Consider the following 20,262-nt stretch of genomic DNA (forward strand, 5'->3'; position numbering starts at 1 on the left):
GGGGACACCACATCCAGCTCTAGAAATACCTGTGCTTGGGGCAGAGGCTGTCGCTTCCACTTCGCTGCTTCTTCCGTCCCTCATCTTTACTGCTGTTCTCCTATGGGTCCCTGTGCACACTCAGAGCGAGGCACTTCTGTTCTGCAGTGCTACTATAAATAGCCCATCCCTGTGCGAGGGATCCGAGCAGAAGCGCTATATTTAGAGCTGCAGGTAGCCTCAGATTCTTCCCCCCATTCATGAATATTTATAGAGATTTCTACTGTGCTATTTTTGGCCCACACATCTATCCACCCACACATTTCCATGTTGCCATTTTAAGACATCCTCCATCAAAGGGAATGTGGGAATTTCATCATTCAGTGAAGCAGTCTGTTATTAATGCTGTTTTTATACTGCATGTGGGAATTGCATCAGTGCATTGTGCATATAGGCATATCAGCCTATTATTTCAGTACATTAATCACAGTTTGTGGTAAAACACCACCAAAATTCAAATGTTTGATTTCTCTGATTATTATTATTATTATTATTGTTGATGCAATATTATACCAGTGCACTGAACTTAAATTAAAATAAACATTTCCACATACTGATGGAAAATCTGTATTTATCTCACAGGTGAGCATGAGAAATGCTCCTTCTCAGTGAAAATGAAGGGAAACACTGATCCGTTTGCCAAGTTCTCTGTTAGCTTTAAATAGCTATATTTAAATGTAGTTATCTAAATTTAACTGCATAAGATATATGTTTAGTATCAGTTTTGTTTATTCCAAAATTCAGATAATTGTGCAAAAATAAAAATCAAGTTCACTGGCAATTCGCATTGTTTCGAGTTCTGTTGGCCACAATATTGTGAACCTGTCGTGAAAAGTACAGATACTTTTCTGAACAATCATTTTAATTTTTGAGTGAACCATCCAGTGTTCAGTGCACTGTTATGACAATTGCCCGCATCATCAGATGGTTAAAGATGAACTGGTCCTTGTGACCAGTCTTTGTGCTTGCAGTGCTGTGGAAAATACACAATTTTCCTGGCTGTTTTTCTGGGAATAGGATGCCTCCTGTGGCTCAAGAAAGAATAAGCATGTATGAAGCTAGCCTTTTTCAGTCAAGACATGATGACAGTATATAGCGAGTACAGAGAACAAGCGTATGAGCCTTAAGGCACATCGTGACCATAAACCAACTCAACTTGAAGATGATAATAATAATAATAATAATAATAATAATAATAATAATAATGATGATGTTGAGTTGGTTATAGTCACCATTTGTCTTAAGGAGCATATACTTACACTCTGTTCTTATGGTATATAATAATAATAATATTTATTAATATTATTATTATTATTAATAAAGAAAAAAATTAAGTAAAAAGCTATAGAGGTAAAAAACTATGAAGAATTGTATACAAGTATATCATTGTTCAGTCAGTAAACATAAACAGCTGTCACTATAAACTCCATTACAGTTGAATTTAAAGTTTAAAGGGTTCGTTTCGGTCATTAATTACTCACCCTCATGTCGTTCCAAACCCGTAAGACTTTCGTTCATCTTCGGAACACAAATGAAGATCTTTTTGATGAAATCTGAGAGCTTTCTGTCCCTCCATTGACAGCTACGCAACTACCACTTTGACGCTTCAAAAAGTTCATTAAGATATCGTAAAACGAATCCATACGAAAACTAGTACGAATACTAGAAGTCTAAATTCAATCTGTTCATTATATAAAGCGATCAAGTCTCTTCAGAAAATTTGGACTAAACTGCTCAATTCGTATGGATTCGTTTTACAATCTCTTTATGAACTTTTCGAAGCATCAAAGTGTTGAGTAGCGGTCCATGGAGGGAAAAAAAACTCTCAGATTTCATCAAGAACATCTTAATTTGTGTTCTGAAGATGAACGTAAGTCTTATGGGTTTGGAACGACATCAAGTTAAATGACAGAATTTTCATTTTTGGTTGAACTGTACCTTTAATAATTTCTGTAAAGGTTTCAGGGTGTTAAATTTAGCATATTTTGTGTTCTAGAGCGTTACATAAACAAAGCATTAGTGCTACTGTAATCAGTCAATTTCAAAATCTAAAAATCTTAGTACAATGTGGGAACTTTCCAATTTTTACTGAAGTATGTTTTTGGCTTGAGTAAAAGTCTGACAAAGTATCATTTTACACCCCTGGCTTCAACTCAGCTTATCATTGCCTTCAGGAACCGGTTGAAATTGATTCTAAGTGGATACCAACTCACTACAAAGTCTTCGAGCAGAATCTTTCACCTCCAGTCTGAGGAGTAAAAGAGCCGTTACTAAATCCTCTACAGTCGTATGATACGGTACATGTTGACTGTCAGAATCGAAACACTTGACACCCAGCATGCGTCACGGGACAGTAGTGCTACGTCAGTCCTAATCTGGGCACATTACCAGCCCAGCCTGCATGTCCCACCCGGGTCCACACGCTAGCCCAATGCAGCACAATCACTAATCTACAGTCAAAACATCTTACGAAAAGCAAGAAACGCCGACTCAACATAGAGGCATGTTTGTTTATATGCTTTAATGCAGCATTTAATGTAAAGAAAGAAGAACAGAGGCAGAGCAACGAGTTCATATGAATCTCATGAAGTCGTTTAGTCTCATAGTTGAATAACCAGTCCACCGGGACGCAGCCAGAAGGCTGTTCATCCTGTTCCTCTCTCCATTGTTTCTAATCAACAAGAAAGAAAAAAAGACATTTAAGAAAGCCGCAACGTCACATGACGTCAATGAACACCCAGGGGCCGAGACATACATGAACATACCGCAGGAGATTTGGAGGACAGCAGCTGTTGCCATACAAATAAAATGGCTAGCACTAAAAGTTGAACATTTGAGAGCTGCAGCGAGATTAAAAGCACAGTTAACCACAAGTGAACATGCATTTGAGTAAAAAAAAAAAAAAGAAAAAAAAAAAGACCCTTCTTGGTGCTTCACTTTGAGATTGAAGTCTCACAGAAGCACAACGGGAGACGTTACCGATCTGGTGAGGCGGTTAATTACAGGGTCATCCAGCAGGTCACATACTCGTGCGTAGACACTGCGGGCAGAGGATGTGTCCTCGATTGTTTAATCACCGTTTCTGTACATGCTGCCTTTTCCTAATTGTGCACATCAAATGTGGAGCACATCCATACCGGTAAGAGCCGCAGAGATTGTATAAAGATTTCTGAGGCACAATAGGGTGCACAGAGAGAGAGAGAGAGAGAGAGAGAGAGGGAGGCAGTGCTGTGATCTCAGCTTTCCACTGAACATTTATGGTCAAGATTAAAAATAAGCTTGGTTTGTCTCTGATTTAGACTGACATTTTAAAACATGCATGGGGGTTAGCCAGAATTAAGTCATAGACATTTGAAGGCGCATTACACAGATATTTCCACATACATTTTCCTGCTCAAAAGCAAACTGGTGGTGACTTTAATATACGGAATTGATATATTACAGAAAAGAGTGCTTCTGATAACAAAAAACTACCCTTGTTATTGTTAGTGTAAACACATTTAATGCGTTTAATGTATTGATTATATAATTCAGCCCTGTTAATTACCTGTTAGTGCAATAACATTAGCTGTCTCCACTGTAAAAAATATGCAATTGTTACTATATTTTTCTACTTGATTAAAAGTTTAACATTTACTTTCATCTGTGTATACACATTTAGTTCAGCATAAAAAGTCTGTAATTTTTTGCCCACCAAGACTGCATTACACTTTAAAACTGTTGTCTATTTTTTATTGATATATTTTCAAATGTAATATATTCCTGTGATGGCAAAGCTGAATTTTCAGCATGATTACTCCAGTCTTCAGTGTCACATGATCCTTCAGAAATCATTCTAATATGATGTATAATTTGGCGTTCAAGAAACATTCTTATTATTATCAATGTTGAAAACAGTTGTGCTGCTTTAATATTTTATGGGAACCATACACTTTTTTCAAGATTCTATGATGAATTTAAAGTTCAAAAGAACAACATTTATTTGAAAGGGAATTAGAAGTAAAATGATTCCGTGCTGAATACAAATATTAATTTCTTTCAATAATTTTTTTTAAACTTTATTTTAAAGTGACAAAGTTACATTGCAGGCTACTTACTCAAATAAGTACTGAGTATGTACTTAGGCTACTATAGAGTTACGGTTAGGGTTTGGTTTAGGTTAGTTACTTGTAATTTTGCATAATTTACTGTTTTTACTATATTAAGTACATGTAGTAATGTGTAACTATGTCACCTTAAAATAAAGTGCTACCAAAAATGTGAATTGTATTTTATTTCGAACTAATATAAAATATTTAATTTGCATCCTATTATCACATGAAGCACAATGTTTGCAGCGTATACGATCCTACATAAAAACACTAAATCTGTAAATCAATACTATTAAAATAACACTCAATCTTAAATCAATCTGGTAAGACACATTTTGTTTAATTTCACAAATTAAGATTTTTTTTTTTTTTTTTTTTAAATAAAGCTTTCAAATTAATTATTTTTATTTTTAGCAATAAAATAATTAAATTATACTAACAACAAGAAGAAAATATATAATAAGAAGAGGGATTTTTATATGAGTAATATCCTTAAAATAAAAAAAATGTAGAGGAAAATACATGCCGGCCCATGCATCATGCCAGACCATCATTACAAACAGAGTTAACGAAGTGCATCAGATTTTCCATGCAGGGTCTGTGACGGGGCACTTCTGTGAACACAGCAGAGGGTCTCTCAGAGGGCACGGACGGGGCTCAGTCTGTTATCCTAGGATCATTTTGTGACCATAAGAAAACAACAGAACAGCAGTGCAAAATGCCCAGAGCAAAACATATATTATGAAAGCAATCTAAAGTGATGGGAAAGCTAATCAAAAGTAGTCTGATATAGACTTAGAGACACACTAAAATAAATGTAAAAAAAAAAAAAATCACATTCAAATCACGACAATTTCAGAGATAGCTACAGGTAATACTGTGAACTGTGTAGGCCTACATACAAACACTAAGAGCTATGAAACCTCATGTGTTTTAGACAACACTAGCATCATTTTGTAATAGGTCGACTTAAACTGAAAATAGATGTATCTCTTGGGGGTGAAAGTAATCCCATGTGACACATTTCACTTAAAAAAAAAAAAAAAACAAGAAGAATGAGCTGCAGATGTTCAGACGATTGCAATCTAACTCCGCCAAGACACCGGCCAAGAGGGGGACAAATGGATATACTCAAAGAATGTTATACAGCAAACCTCTCTAATAAAGATTAAGAAAACACTAACACAGTTGAACATATTCATTACAGAGCAATATTCTGTCAGGAAACACAATTCAGCAGCACAAGGCCAAGTGCTTAGTTAATGACCTTAATGTGCTCCAACCGGACCGTTGCGTCTAGTAGTGTTGCCTCAACCTCACCGCTAACATTTAACGGCAGAAGACGTGGCACTCCCAGCCTCGAGTGATTATAATCCGCTGCGTCTCATAAATCATTTTTCTTGACATGAAGCTCTAGAAAATATGTTGAACAGTTGACAAATGGTTTACAACCGTTTACAGGTCCTGACAATCTACACAAGAAGGGCTTACGAACAGAAGCAGATGTCTGCACACACAAAGTCCTAACGAGTGATACATTTACACGTTAGGGGATTTTAGTTTTTGGTATTGGCCATCGCACGTTTAGTTAAACTTTGATATTTTAATGATTCTAATGATCAGTTTTACAAACAGGAATGTAATAAAAATAGCCTACAAAACTGATGTTTCATAAAGCTTGAAATGTTTAGTCCCGGGTGAATCTCCTAAGGATGAAAGCCTGTTTCCTCAAAGTAAAAAGATAAGGTAATTGTGTAAGAAATAAAGTCACAATTGTCAGATGTAAAAATGAAATTATGAGAAAGTGTCACTACTATGAAAAACAATTTTGAAATTAAGTCATAGTGCAATTTAAAGTATTTTAAATAAAGTATTTTAGTTTAAAGCGATTTTAAACTACAAGATTTACAGTCGAATTGAGCTATATAAAGTCACAATTGTGATATATAAAGCCAAAGTATCTTGTAATTTAATGGCTTCAGATTAACCAAGGCTGTGTTCTTAAAATCGGAGTCCCGAATATTTCAGCAGCTTTTGCGTGGTACAATATACAGCACCTCAGTAATATGCTCTCTTAAGTTTCCATTAAAAACTAACTCCCAAATGTCCTGTACTTTATCTGACAAATCAAGACACAGCCTAAGAAAATAAATGGAAAATCATGTTTTTTTTTATCTGTAATCCTGCTGTCAACACTGACATTGATGGCTATGCAAGTGGGACACGAATGTGTGTGTGTCCAAAAGGAGTGTACTGTCTCAGACTTGGTCTGCGCAGACTTGCTGATACTGTGGGAGGACAGAGGATTCATGGTTCACTTTAAAATGAAACCTCTCTGACTAAAGCAGATTTCCTTTTTATTTCATAAATCCCATACTTCCCTTACAAAATTACCATTCTATCAGGACATGGAACATTGGGTCTCGTAAGAAATTCAAATGAAAAAGATTTTTTGTATGGCCATGAAGAAAATTACGATTACATGGTGGCCTTTTTCTAAATCCAATTTGCAAGAAAATCCTGCATTCACAGAAACCTTTATTTCTTCACTTTGGGCTCTTTCTGAAAGTATTTTTTATCCGAATAATAACTGGTGTGCAGCTGAACAAATGTACATGCAAACACCACTCACTGTCGCTGCCTTAAAGTTAAAGTGTCATTTTATTTCAACGTTAAAATGTTTTTGTTTTTTTCTCTCTTGCTGGGTCATTATGAAAAAGCAACTATAAAATAAGCCATCTGTGTGTTGATTTCCATGAGAAGAGTCAACAATGTGACTTTGCTCTGTTTGCTTCAGCATCCCTTCACAGCAATGCTGGCTCAGTGGTGTGAGTTTGGAGACGTTTTGTTTGTCAAACCTTCAGGCATTCAGGAAACTTGTTTGAAACCACGTTGTTATTTTTGCAATTCCTTTTGGTAGCAATAATGCAGTAGAAAATTAATTTCAGCTTCAACTTCTGTAACAATCCAACCGTACAGTACTGTTACAGATGAAGAGAAAACTGAATTCGTCATCTTTTTCCTCTTCCACTAACTATTTTTTTTTTCATAGCATATTCTTAATGCTATTGGTTAATGGTTTATAGAGAAAATAATAACTAAAATATGTAATGAAAAAAACAAACATCTATCATGTAGTCCTATTGATTTCAGGTGAGGTGTTATATGCTGGATGTTCTCAGTGAAACATAAGCAGGGCTCTTTGGGATTTTGTGGAACAGTTATGGATGAACTGATTTCCAGACTGTGATACAATAAATGCAAAAGAAGAAAACTCTCATGATCACTGATTGCGCACACAGAGTAATGCAAAACCCTGGCAGAATAACTGCTCATTTGTCATAGTGCTTTACTGCCATCAAACTGAAGAGAACTAGTAGATCTTGTCTGAGGCAGTCTGAAAAGAGTTTCCAGAGCATATCAACAGGTTATTCCATGGACACAGTTGATTTATTCAGCCAAACCACATGACAATCTGTCTCTGTCTCTACACCAGGTGTAAAGAAAATAAAAAAAGTCATTTATCAATGTAATACAATCGTACAATACAACCGCGCCTAATTTTGATTTTCAACATCCTTAGATTCAAGTGTTTTAAAATATATATAGTGGGGTCTGGGATTCTGATTTAATTTAAACCTGACAATAAACACATAAAACAAATATGATTTTGAAATATATTAGATATTTAGTATTATATTTTTAAATATGAAATATTTAGGATTCTGCACTATTTCTTGAGCACTAATCAACTAATTAAATTTGTGTCATTGATCATGACTCTTTGTACAGGCGGCCAGGTGTTCTTGCTTCTATTGAAGCTCGAGATGCTCTTTGGATCATCTCAAATCATTCTGAAGAGCATGATCATCAGGTCTGACACAAACTTGTGGAGTTCATGCAGCTCGACTGACGCTGTCATTTAAGCAAAAGAGACATACCAAATACTGAGACATTCCAAAATGAATGTTCATTTTTAAATCTATCTTTCACTCAAATTGTTATTCTGATAACATAACTCTCTTAAAAAATAAAGTTTCCTAAAGGGGGTTTTCATAGCGATGACATAGAAGAACCTTTTTGGGCTCCACAAAGAACCTTTTAGTGAACAGTTCTTAAAATAACCATTTAATATATATATATATATATATATATATATATATATATATATATATATATATATATATATATATATATAATTTTTTTAGTAATCTAAAGAAACATTTTCCACTATAAAGAACCTTTTGTGCAATGGACAAATTCCATGGATGTTAAAGGTTCTTCATGGAACCATCAATGCCCATAAAGAACCTTTATTTTTATGAGTGAATTTACTAGGAAAAAATGTACATTTATAAGCATTTTCATTAATGGTCTACTACTTTTTGGACCCCACAGTATCTGACAGTAATGTTGACTAGAATCACATATATAAATCAAAGTTTATTACCGCCTGCGTTTCTGCACAATGTCGATGGGTCTGTTGACGGCACATGGGGATCCATACAAATTCCAGTTCCGTGGCTTTAATGCCCGGTCAGCTGAGAAAGAGAATCCACAGTTTGCCGGTACGCTCATCTTGCCGGCACACTCATCCAGTGATGTCTCTCACGTAATTCCTTTACACAAATCACACAAATATACTTTCTTTTCACTCTTTTTTTTTAGGTAAACATTGTTCGTGGATCAAAATGACTCCTCATTGCCTCTGGTTAATAATTACAACCACAACTGAAAATCTGGAGGAAAACAAGAAAGAGCAAAGCATGATATCCACTGTCCTCTTCTAACAGTCCATCAGCTCTCACCTCCTCTGTGACACCTCTGCGAGTAAACGGGGATGTGAGATGAAGTGACAAGCTTTGTCAAAACCCATGCTTCACTCTGCAACTTTAAGAGATGCTCTGGCAGCATTTACACATGGATCTTCAGCTCGATCAGATCCAGTCTATTTTCTCATGGAGACACCTCTAAGATGATCCTTTAAAAGAAGGTATCTCAGGCTTCTGCCCTATTCTGCTTCTGTGTAGTAGCTGGACTCATGTAGGAGAGTCTGTGCCATATTTTAGCTAGACTCTTTGCCCACTGCTGTCCCACGGCTGGAGCTCGCTTTACTCTGAGATCACGCTAAAGAAAGAGGGTGGGACCAAAGAAAGCATAGTTCCTGCCTCCTTGAGATGTTAACTCTTTCTTGCTCTGTCTGCAGCTGATTAAAGGTGCTGCTGAGTAATCTAAAAGTAGTAAGAAAAAGAAAAAGAAACAAAAAATAAAAAAAGATACATTTTCATTGCAAAGACAGTCTTCTATTTGGGAATTATACTGGGAAACTTGCCTACATTAGTTGCAGACGCAGCAACAAAAGGTTCACATCTTAACACTGGGGCTCATGCACTAAGATAATAAAAACAATCCAGAAAGATAGATCATCCACAGCTGTTAAAAGTCACCATGAAATCAAAATTGACAATTCTTGTTTTGTTTCTTTATGGAATATTGAAGTATTTATTATAAATGATTTGTCTGTGCTCATCTTTTTTTTTTTTTTTTTTTTTTTTTTTTAGGTGCCCTCGTAATCTTTAATGAAAATAACTTCCCCTCCACTCCCTCTGACAGCGTGTTTACTGGCGTGAGGGCGGGACAACCTGTCACTCACATGACATCACAGCAACAGCAAACCACAGTGAACCAATCAATTTCTGATGGACAAAATCAAGTCCCGACCAACGTTTTTTCATGATTGAGAAGCCGTTTCACTCAGATATACGTCACAATAGGGAAGAAAAGACTATCGCAACTTCCGTTTCATGTTGACTTTAATCTGGCCTGAATATCAGGTTGAACCTTGCATCCAGACACAAATGTGAATCAAAAACTTTAAAGGCAAGAAAAAAAGTCAGGTATATTCCTTCCACTCAAGAGAGGATCTGAGCCTAATATAACAATAGAAAAACTGCTACTGCTGCCAAGAATTGAAAGAGACATGCATATAACTTCCTGAGCTGATATTTACTTTCTTAAAGCTAGAGTAGGCAATTTCAGAGAGGCTAGTAGTAGCAAGTTAGCTTTGAAAGCATAAGATCCCAGCCACCCTTCCTTTAGACTAGAGCATCTCCAAAGCCACGCATGAACACACACAGCAGATTCTGCAAAGCGTCACGGCGTTAAATTACCTCATGTCTCAAAGCACATAACATTACAATAATGATGAACGTAAACAACTTAAAGAGCTCTACTTGTGCCACCTGACTGCTGCAGATTAATTTCGCCATTGATCGACATAGATATGCATAAATCAAAGTATGAGGACGTAAACAGCTCCGGGTAGAACATCACGGACGTAATTACGGTTGCAACATGGCGTGAACGCAGCATAAGCTCGTTGTTTTGGTTCAGGAGGAACTGTAAAATGTGGCTGTTGATCATTTGTGGCGCTTGCTGACTGTATATACCTCTGCAGAGCCTTACAGAACGCGCTGATAATGTCTGCGCGAGCATGTGCGCGAAGGTATGGAAATACATTTGACAGGCAGGTAGGACATCGTATCATTGAATTCAGTCTGAATGTGATTATTGGGCAAACATTTTTGGTTTCTGTGACTTTCACAGAAAACATATGTACATGTTTTAATATTTAGACCACCTCTATTATTGATTGCTATCAGGACGTGAAGAAAGTTTCAACCAGTATAAGAAAAAGTGTTCATAAAACATATTGCCTACCCTACCTTTAATCTTCATATTCATTCTTGATGGATTGGTTTAGTTGAGATCTAAAGGGACTTCAAGGGACATCTAATTACTTGAGACCAGAATGTGAGTACTGAAATGTTGTTACTATTGCTACCTCAATCAAAGTGGTTTAACTGGTTTCTCTGTTGTAAAACACTTCTTTGCAGTGACCGCGAAATAAACAAGTGGTATAGAAATCATGTCCATGGTCTCTCATGGCCCTTTTTCTTTTTCCATTAATGATAACACTCCCAGAATCACCTCAGAAAGGTAGTTTTCAAACAGCATGCAATTATTTAGAGTAGGAGCTATAATACGTTTTTATAACCTATAACTGTCTAGTAATCCCGAAGACCTTGATAAGCATGTTTAACTGTGTTGGGTTGGAGCTGAACTCTACAGAGTTGAGAACCACTGATTTAGAGCATCTTTTACTTTCTAAACATATTTATTATTTAACATGCTAATTGTAGTTTCTCTCTCTAATTATTTAAATATCATTTGCAAACAAATTATATTGTCTGATAAAACAATGAATCCACTCAGACCACTTAACACAGCTAGGATGTATTTGTTTCTCTATGCTAATGATTTGGACAGCATGAGGGCTGATAAAGATCTTTGGCTAAAACAAATGGCCTTGTTTGGACTATCTACATGTTTAAGGGACTTAAACATGAGAACAGTTTGCTAGGATGTCATAATCATGATTCAAAAAATTATGATGGGCAATACTTAAGCTAAAATTTGGAAAGATTTAATATTCAAGCACATAATTCAATAATAATTTAATAATTCAACTGGAGCATGCATGTTTTAGCACTCAAATATTGAAAATAACAGAAGGCCGTAGATCATCCACAGAACTGTTAATCTGGGATATTTTGTTAAAAAGAGCAGATGGCCGGTTTTGTGTTGATTTAAGATAAAGGTTTTTGACTGTTTGGAATCTGCTTTTAAAATACGATATCCAAGGAGAAAACTCAATACTATCAAGTTTAATAAACCCAACAAAGAGATTCATGACATTGATGCTTTGGCTCTTTAAATTAAATGTTAAATAACTAAACAAAATTGAATGATCAGGTGCTGTGCGTTGATAACATCAGTATCAGGATTTTCTAGGAATTAATGAAATATTTTTCCACAGCGCAATGAATTACCAATTACTGAGACGGATTAATGAATTACTCTACGAGGAATGAAAGTCCCGAGGTCAAGATGATATGTCTAAAAAAAAGTAATATTCTTGGCTCTGGAGCGTAGTGAAAAATTCTCCGGTGCTCACCTCATTGCTCATTTTTTTTATTACTCAGGGTTATAATGTGAGTGTTCAGAATAAGTCAGAGTCCTGGAAACCTATCAGCTCCAGATAGCAAACAGACCTCAGTATTTATACCTGGCAAATGTCTTTGAAGTGCTGGTACTGGTGCAGAATCTTTTTCCAGTCTTTATCTCCTAATCTATGCACAGAAAAAATACATGCATTACCTTTCAATTTTTGTTTTGTTTTAAATACTAACTTTTAAAAGATTTAATTATTTCAAATAAATGCTGTTCTTTTGAACTTTCTAATCACCAAAGAATCCAAAGATTTCCACAAAAATGTAAGCAGCACAACTATTTTCAACATTGATAATAATAATAATAAAAAGAAATGTTTCTTGAGCAGCAAGTCAGCATATTAGAATGATTTCTGAAGGATTGTGTGACGCTGAAGACTGGAGTAATGGCTTTGCCACAGGAATAATTACATTTTAAAACTCATTAAAATAAAAAAACGGATATTTTAAATTGTTATCATATTTCAATATTACTATTTTTATTGTATGATCAAATAAATGTATTAACTAGTCAGACAAGCTTCGCCCTGCTTTTGTACCGACTCTAACCAAAGCTAAACCAAATTATAATTTCATTAAATTCACCTCTACATTCTCTGCACACCTGAACTAACAAAATAACTGAGCTCTTGTTGCCAGTTTAAAGGGTTAGTTCACCCAAAAATGAAAATTCTGTCATAATTTTCTCAGCCTCATGTTGTTCCAAACCTGTATGAGTTTCTTTCTTCTGTTGAACACAAAAGAAGATATTTTGAAGAATGTTGGTAATCAAACTGTTGACGGTAGCCACTGACTTGTATAGTAGGGGGAAAAAATACTATGGAAATCAATGGCTACCATCAACTGTCTGGTTACTAACACTCTTCAGAATATCTTCTTTAGAGTTCAACAGAAGAAAGAAACTCTGGGACAACATGAGGGTGAGTAAATCATGACAGAAATTTCATTTTTGGGTGAACTATCCTTTTAACAGCATTATCCGTGGGAAAACAAAATGTTTTTTGCCAGGACTGAGACTCAGAGGATGCATGAATCTCCAGCCAGACGTCACAGCAGGCGTGAAGCATCACTGTGTTGACGTCACAGGCTTGTCACACTGTAATGCTTGGCTAACAGCTGAAAGCGTCGAGACTAAATTCCTGTGATAACCAAGTATCAGAAAAGCATTGCAAAAAAAAAGTGCATTCTCCGCAAAATGGAACATAATAATACGAAAGAGGTCTGTGAAATGATGGTGTGATTTCAGCTCTGCTTATAATTCTCCGGTGAGGATGCCTTCTGAAACAAAAACTATAGTCTAATAAGCAAGTATTTCAACTGGTCTTGTGCTAAGAAATGTATAAATTGCAGTGTAGATTTGTTATCAGTACTGAAACTTTAATTTGAACTTTAATTTGACTTTGTAAATGTACAAATGTACCTTCATTCATTCATTATGTGATGCATTTACATTAGACCACTGCATCCCCTGCTGGTGAGACATGAACTACACGTAGAAATCCAGAAGACCACATTTAGTTTAAACCAGTGGCTCTCAAATGGTTTGGCATGTGACCCCCCCATGGTCATTAAGACAGAGGAGTAAAGTTTTAGGAATTTGGCATTATTCCTAAAAATATATATTTAAACATGTATATATATTGTTAGAATATGACATAAATTGTATGAAAATGACTAATACTAATGAATAAACAGTAGGGTAAGTTTGTTAATACAATAAAGTTAGTAAGCTGGTATGAGCCACCACAGACATTTAAAAATATACAAAATAACACAAAGTGAAAATAAAGTGGCTTTTTGGGGTTATGAAAACAACAGTTTCCATGTAAATAATACACAATACTAACATGACCTGTTAATTAAATATTATGAAATAGGGAAACTGCTCATACCTGCATGCAAATCCTTCACAGCTAACAGACGAAATACGTAATTTATCGGTACTTTTTGGTAATTTCATGACTTACTAATTGACAATATAACTATGGAGTTGCATGCTCATAATTTCTTTTGCGCTTTATTTAAATGAAGTGAAATATAGCCCATGCAGCTGCATTTGCACGTGCAATTGAAGAGTGACAGGACAAGAAAGTTTGTTTGTCCTGAGGTGAGAGATTTTTTATTTCATAAGTTCCGAAAACAACATTAGAATAACGACACTGACATACAGCCTATCAAAATCTCAGGCAACACTTTTTTTCCAGGCACTCTTTACTTAAACTGAGTTCCGACAGAAGTGTCAACAGCTTTCACGCACAAAAGTCTCACATCAGAAAAATTTAGAATTACGTTTGTTGATGTTTCTTTGACTGCACTCTCCGCGACCTACCAGTTGAGAAACAGTGGTTTAAACCGATCCCAGACCACTCAATCATGAGCTCAGCCCACCCTGCCCATCACTTAAAGGAGTTACAGTACTGCAAAGATATCAAGATAGTGGTCTATAGTCAAATGGTATTAATAATAAAAAATATAGATTTTGATATTTACCATAGTACTTATTTATTTATGTAGGCCTTCCATGGCATATATTTGGTACTTCAAAGAATCTTATGGTATTAATATGGTACATGTCCAAAAACACAGTATTACCATGGTATCATATCAAAAACCAAACAAAACAAAACTAGGGAAATAACATCTAAACATCTTAAACAAGCCTTCTATCTGGTTTTAGAGATGTGTTAGACACTTTTCTCTGGTCTGGTAAGTCGGCTAACCAGTAAAACCAGTTGAGCACCAGGCTTGAAGACCAGCTAAGACCACCAAAGCAGCTTAGGCTAGTTTAAGATAGAACAGATCACCTTTGAATCTAGAGTATAAACTGCAATGCTGATAGATCTACAAGCAAAGTATTTCTTCAAATAATCTAATATGTGATTTTTGCAGTAACATAAATTTACCAGTAGATGTCACCAGCCTATAATCTAAGAGCACTGTAACACTAACCGAAAACAGCAAGGTATAAAAAACTGGCCTGACAGCTTCTATTAGATTGCTGGTTTTTAATGGAGAAAGGGCAGACGGGTTGGCAGGGTTTCCGGCATTAGTGAGAAAGGCTGACAGATCAATGAGCGGTGGGAGTCATTGGGGAAAGCAGCCATGCTGAAAATATGGAGCAGAGCAGTGACGCACAGCGACTCCAGGCAAAGCATCAGCGCCTATTGACTATTCTAAGCTCTGAGGTTTTATTTTTGGGACTGTTGGTTACTGACACTGTTGTCCTGTGATTGGTTCACCTTACTTGACTTTCTCTTTCGACATCTGTTCGGAACCCCTCAACAAGTTTCTACTCTAATATGTGATGGGATGTCTAGGTTATTTGCTGAACCAGTAAAATTAAGAAGCTGCATCCACCACTACTACTAGAAAGTCTTACATAAAATGTAATGCAAACTCAATATTAGTCATTCTGAATTTTAGCTCAGTTTAGCATTATCAGGCAGTCACATTCTTCTTAGGGGCCGTTCACAAAGAATGTGTTTTGTGCATTCCCTGTAGAAATTCACGTACTTGTGCACTATTCAGTGCAGTTTTGTAGTTTAAATAGTGTGAGTATTCCAAAAAGAAAAAGTGCACTTTAAATACCCGGATGATGCACCGAAAAAATTAAGTGTGGAATGTTGGACACTTCATGCACTCAACTGTCACAGCTTTAATTATGTAGCAGAGGGGAAGGAAATATCAGATTGAATGACAAAGTAATCACATAAAATTCATCCATTACACACAGTGCATAGTGGATAGTGTGTCATTTGGGACAACTATAGTTTTCCACCCCTATGTAAACATGTGCATGCGGACATGTTCGAACACTGACTTGCACCTCCAGTCTTTCGCTGCGCTCAAGTTAAAGGAAGTTTGATTATTAAAAAACACGTCGCTATAGCCTTTGATGTTGTTCCATTCTGTCCGGCGTCTCGCATTTTGTGAAAGCCTAAAAGCTTTGTAAAAGCCTAAATTCCATCTGTTCATCACATAAAGCAAGCATGTCTCTTCAGAAAAATTTGGACTAAACTGATCAATTTATATGGATTAGTTTTACAATCTCTTGAATGTTTTGAAGCATTAAAGTGTCAGTTGCGTAGCTGTCAATGGAGGGACAGAAAACTCTCAGATTTCACCACAAAGATCTTCATTTGTGTTGTGAAGATGAACGAAAGTCTTACGGGTTTGGAACGACATGAGGGTGAGTAATTAATGACAGAATTTTCATTTCTTTGTGAACTATCCCTTTAAACTAAGTGAAAAGAAAATGCCGTGAAAATATCTTTTCACACTTAGTAACAATCTGATTTTGCTTTCATACAAAAGCTCAGTAAACAAAGTTCATATTTAGTACCTTACTCAATTTCCTGTTTTTGCTCCGCCAACAAAAACAGCTCCAAATGAAACCACAGCAGAGCCGTCTCTCGTCAAGAAGCACTCAGTCATCGCACTCAGGCCTAAGTGTTTTGAATGAATCGGTTGAAATAATGATTCAATGACTCAATGATTTAAAGGCAGGGTAGGTAGGACTATATAAAAATAAAAGATCCAAATTTGTTAAAACTTTCTATATATATCAATACATAATTAAAATGTAAGTACTCTGAAAAAAAGAGTATAAAAATCAAGTGACTCTAGACCGTTTAATCTGTATTAAACACAGCTCATTATTTCGATTCGGGACGAATCAAAGGATTGGCTTAGGCGACTGTCACTCTCTCTCGCAACCATGGCAACCACCCTTTTGCCACGGGATCTGCCCACTTGCGCGCGCACGTTTGATTTGAGGAATTCGAGAGGCACGGAACCTAGGAATAGCAAAACAATGGCAGAGAAAGAGCAATCAAAATTCACATTACCGGCATGCAGTTAGTGAAGGCAAACAAGGCAAAAAAAGAAGACAGTACAAGAAAAGGTAATGAACAAAAAGTCTTTGGATAATCAAAGAAATAAAACGCGTGTCAATATCATCGTGGCTTTCCAGCGACCACCCCGTCCTCAGCCTCTACTTCCTCGGACCCTAGTTGCACGCCACGGCCTCTTGCACGACCTCCTCTGCTTCGCCCTAAAATTATTTTTTATTTTACAAAAGGACATTTTACAAACCTACATTTTGCGCATGTGCTCCTGCATGCACTTTTCCAGTCACAACACAGCAATCAAAGGAGGACGCGCTGAAAACTGTAATGCTGTTCTCTTCCTTCATAACTCGTACTGAGAATGTTTGAGTTGCAGAGGAATTTGTGACTGTTTCACCTGTTCAACCACATCAAAGTTTCGTAATTAGTAAGTCCGTGCTTTTTCTCTTTTTGTTCTTATGTGCTGAAGGGCTGCTGTGCCTTGGTGAAACGATGTTTGTACGTGAAGAGCTCTTTTCCAAAACGCCATAAACCTAAAAAGCTGCCTCAAAGAACCAGCAAAAGTAATGATTATGAATGTGTAAAATATTGCAATAAGACATTTTAATTGTTTATTAATTTCTGTGTCGGCTGCAAAGATGAAGTTGACGATATTTGACTCGCGATCTTCGCAGTAGGCTAGTGAACGCATGCACCGGAGAAATGCACATTTATTAGGCTACATAGTTTTATTTTGTTTTGGATGGTTTTGTTTAGAACCAGATTTCTGTAAATATATTCCACATTTTTTAGGCCTGTGAGGCGAGGCTACGGTTCGGTTCACGATGATATAATCTCCAGTTCAAGCACCTTATGTTGTGATTGATAGCCTATATTTACTTTATGTATTTAATCCAGGAATGAAAATATTAATGAATTAATGAAAAAAAAAAAATATTAAAATTAAGATACAATTAATACAAAACGAAATTCGTTTTAAAGAAAGGCTTTGTGCTTTCTGTTTTGAGGTCTCTGTTAAAGTTTGAAAGTCTTAGTGCAGCTTTCAGAGCGCTCGCGTCCATAATGGAGAACTGTCAAGTAATATTGTTTTTTCTTCATAAATGCAAACACGAAAAATAAAAGACAAAAACTTTTTTAAAAAGACAAACCATAAATTTAGAAAAAAAAAAAAAAGATGGATTTATAGCGTTTTGGGGGAAAAATGAATGGATTTATACCGTTTTGAAAATGTTATTTTTTTTTTTACTTTGAATTGATCATCAACCATATTGTTGTTTGATTTAATAATCACTGTTGCAAGAAGTGCCTAGTTAAGTTTTTTTGTTGTTTTTTTTGTAAGTGGAAAAAGTAGGGGCTGCCACAGATTCTGTTTAGTTAGCTCCTTTATTGTTTTTTTCTATAGCCTAGTATAATATAGGTCAAATGCAGCAAGTCAAAAGACCAACTGGACCTTCTTTGCCAGTTTGCTCACATTTCTTTGAAGGATGGCAAAAATATCGCCTGAATATCAATATCTAGATATTGGAAAAAAATATCGAGATATTCATTTTTGTCAATATCTCCCACCCCTACATGCAGAACACCATATATGTTATGAATCTTACACGAAATTCATCTTCATCACAATATTACTGATGGTAATGTAAAAAAGTGTATCAATGCAACCTGTTTTTAGCTTATATAACTAGCTCGTTAGCGAATCAAAAAATATATATTTTAAATTTACCAATATCAATATGCTAGCTTGATAGTGAGTACTAAAATACATCTTATTTGTTTATATTCATAAGCCATTAGCGTTAGATTTTTTTATTACATGTGATTCTGACATGATGTCACTACATGCACTGTGCTCCTTCCTCTCTGCTTGTCTCAGGTAAATAATGCGTCTTCAGCTCAGCGGTTGGAGTCGCGCGTTCATGTGTTTTGGGGGCGTGGCTTTGGAAGGAGCCCAGAAGGGAGGGGGTGGAGTGAATGGAAATAATGAACTGTCTTTAAAACAGTCCTGAGAGGTCTACAGACACTCGATTTTTATACTTTCTTTTTCAGAGTACTTACATTTTAATTATGTATTGATATGTACATAAAGTTTAAACAAATTTGAAAAAGAATTTTTTTAGACCATTCCTACCTACCCTGCCTTTAAAGACAGCCACCTGCCTCCGAACTACTGGCATAACATAGTAACTGATGTAATCTGCACAAAGTGTCAAACTACAAACTACAGCCAATCATATTTGAGGACCTGAAGTAATTGTTGTACAAGTAAAGTTAAATAATTGAATTATTGTAGTGTTTTCAACGACCGCATATTCAAGTGTTTTGTTTAACAAAAGCAAAATAAGATTCTTTCTATATATTATAGCCTACCACTTGCTATCACCAGATGGATGTGTCTAGCTCTGAGTTGATGGTCTACACTACATGTAGTACAAAACTAAGAAATGATCAGGTAAATGCTCTGTTTTGATGTTGATGCTCTACAACACTGCTTGCCCTGCTTTAAATGGTTATTGTGGTGAGACACATCTAGGAAACAAATCGCAGCTTTGTCTGAGTCACATGGAGAGTAAGAGTGTTGTCTCTGAGTGAAAAGCCTCTTGTGAACAGTGAAACGTTGTGATATGCTGTGCGGAGTTGTGTCAGGTCCTTTAGATAGCCATAGATTGAAGAGTGGCAGTGTTTCAAAGAGACTCAAATGAATCTGCTTTAGATAAATGCAGCTCAGACTTACCAATAAAATCACTGCAAATATATAGCGGCTGTGATCACTGGTGTCTTGATTGTAATCTTTATCTAGGGATGAACAATATCTCAAATCGACATTAAACGTGACGTTTTTAATGTTATAGCTAAAAGTGTGATTAGTAAAATAGGCCAATATATTTAGGCTGATAAATTATAGCGATACGATATTTTAAAATTTAATTTCAGTGTCACATGATCCTCCAGAAATCATTCTAATATACAGATTTGGTGCTCAAAAACATTTCTTATTATCAATGTTGAAAACAGTGCTGCTTAATATTTTTGTGGTAAAAATGTGATAATTTTTTTTTTCATGATTCATGAAAGTAATGTAAAAGTCTTTACTGACACTTTTGATCAATTGAATGCATCCTTGCTAAATATAAGCATTATTTTCTTTCTTTCAAAAATAAAATCTTACTGACCCCATACTTTTGAATGGTAATGTAACTTTCTTTAGTTTGT

The 20,262-nt window shown here is 35.8% G+C and overlaps 1 protein-coding gene across 6 annotated transcripts in view; it reads right to left on the reverse strand.

The window, feature by feature from the left end:
- The window catches only part of pde4ca (phosphodiesterase 4C, cAMP-specific a), a 43,518-nt gene that overhangs the window by 13,767 nt on the left and 9,489 nt on the right, over positions 1-20,262 (reverse strand). The window contains exons 1-2 of one of the 6 annotated variants that reach the window (XM_084118908.1): positions 8,939-9,248; positions 8,581-8,749 (exon numbers count right to left, since the gene is read on the reverse strand). The exons of 4 other annotated variants lie outside the window; for them this stretch is intronic. In XM_084118908.1, the coding sequence (XP_083975034.1) occupies positions 8,581-8,708 (128 nt within the window). In that variant the 5' untranslated portion in view covers positions 8,709-8,749; positions 8,939-9,248. Of the gene's footprint in view, positions 1-29; positions 146-8,580; positions 8,750-8,938; positions 9,249-20,262 lie in introns of those variants that run through there. One more of the 6 variants, XM_084118910.1, reaches the window with a different exon arrangement.

Source organism: Abramis brama (assembly GCF_963993115.1).
Source record: "Abramis brama genome assembly, chromosome: 7".
Lineage (NCBI taxonomy): Eukaryota > Metazoa > Chordata > Actinopteri > Cypriniformes > Leuciscidae > Abramis > Abramis brama.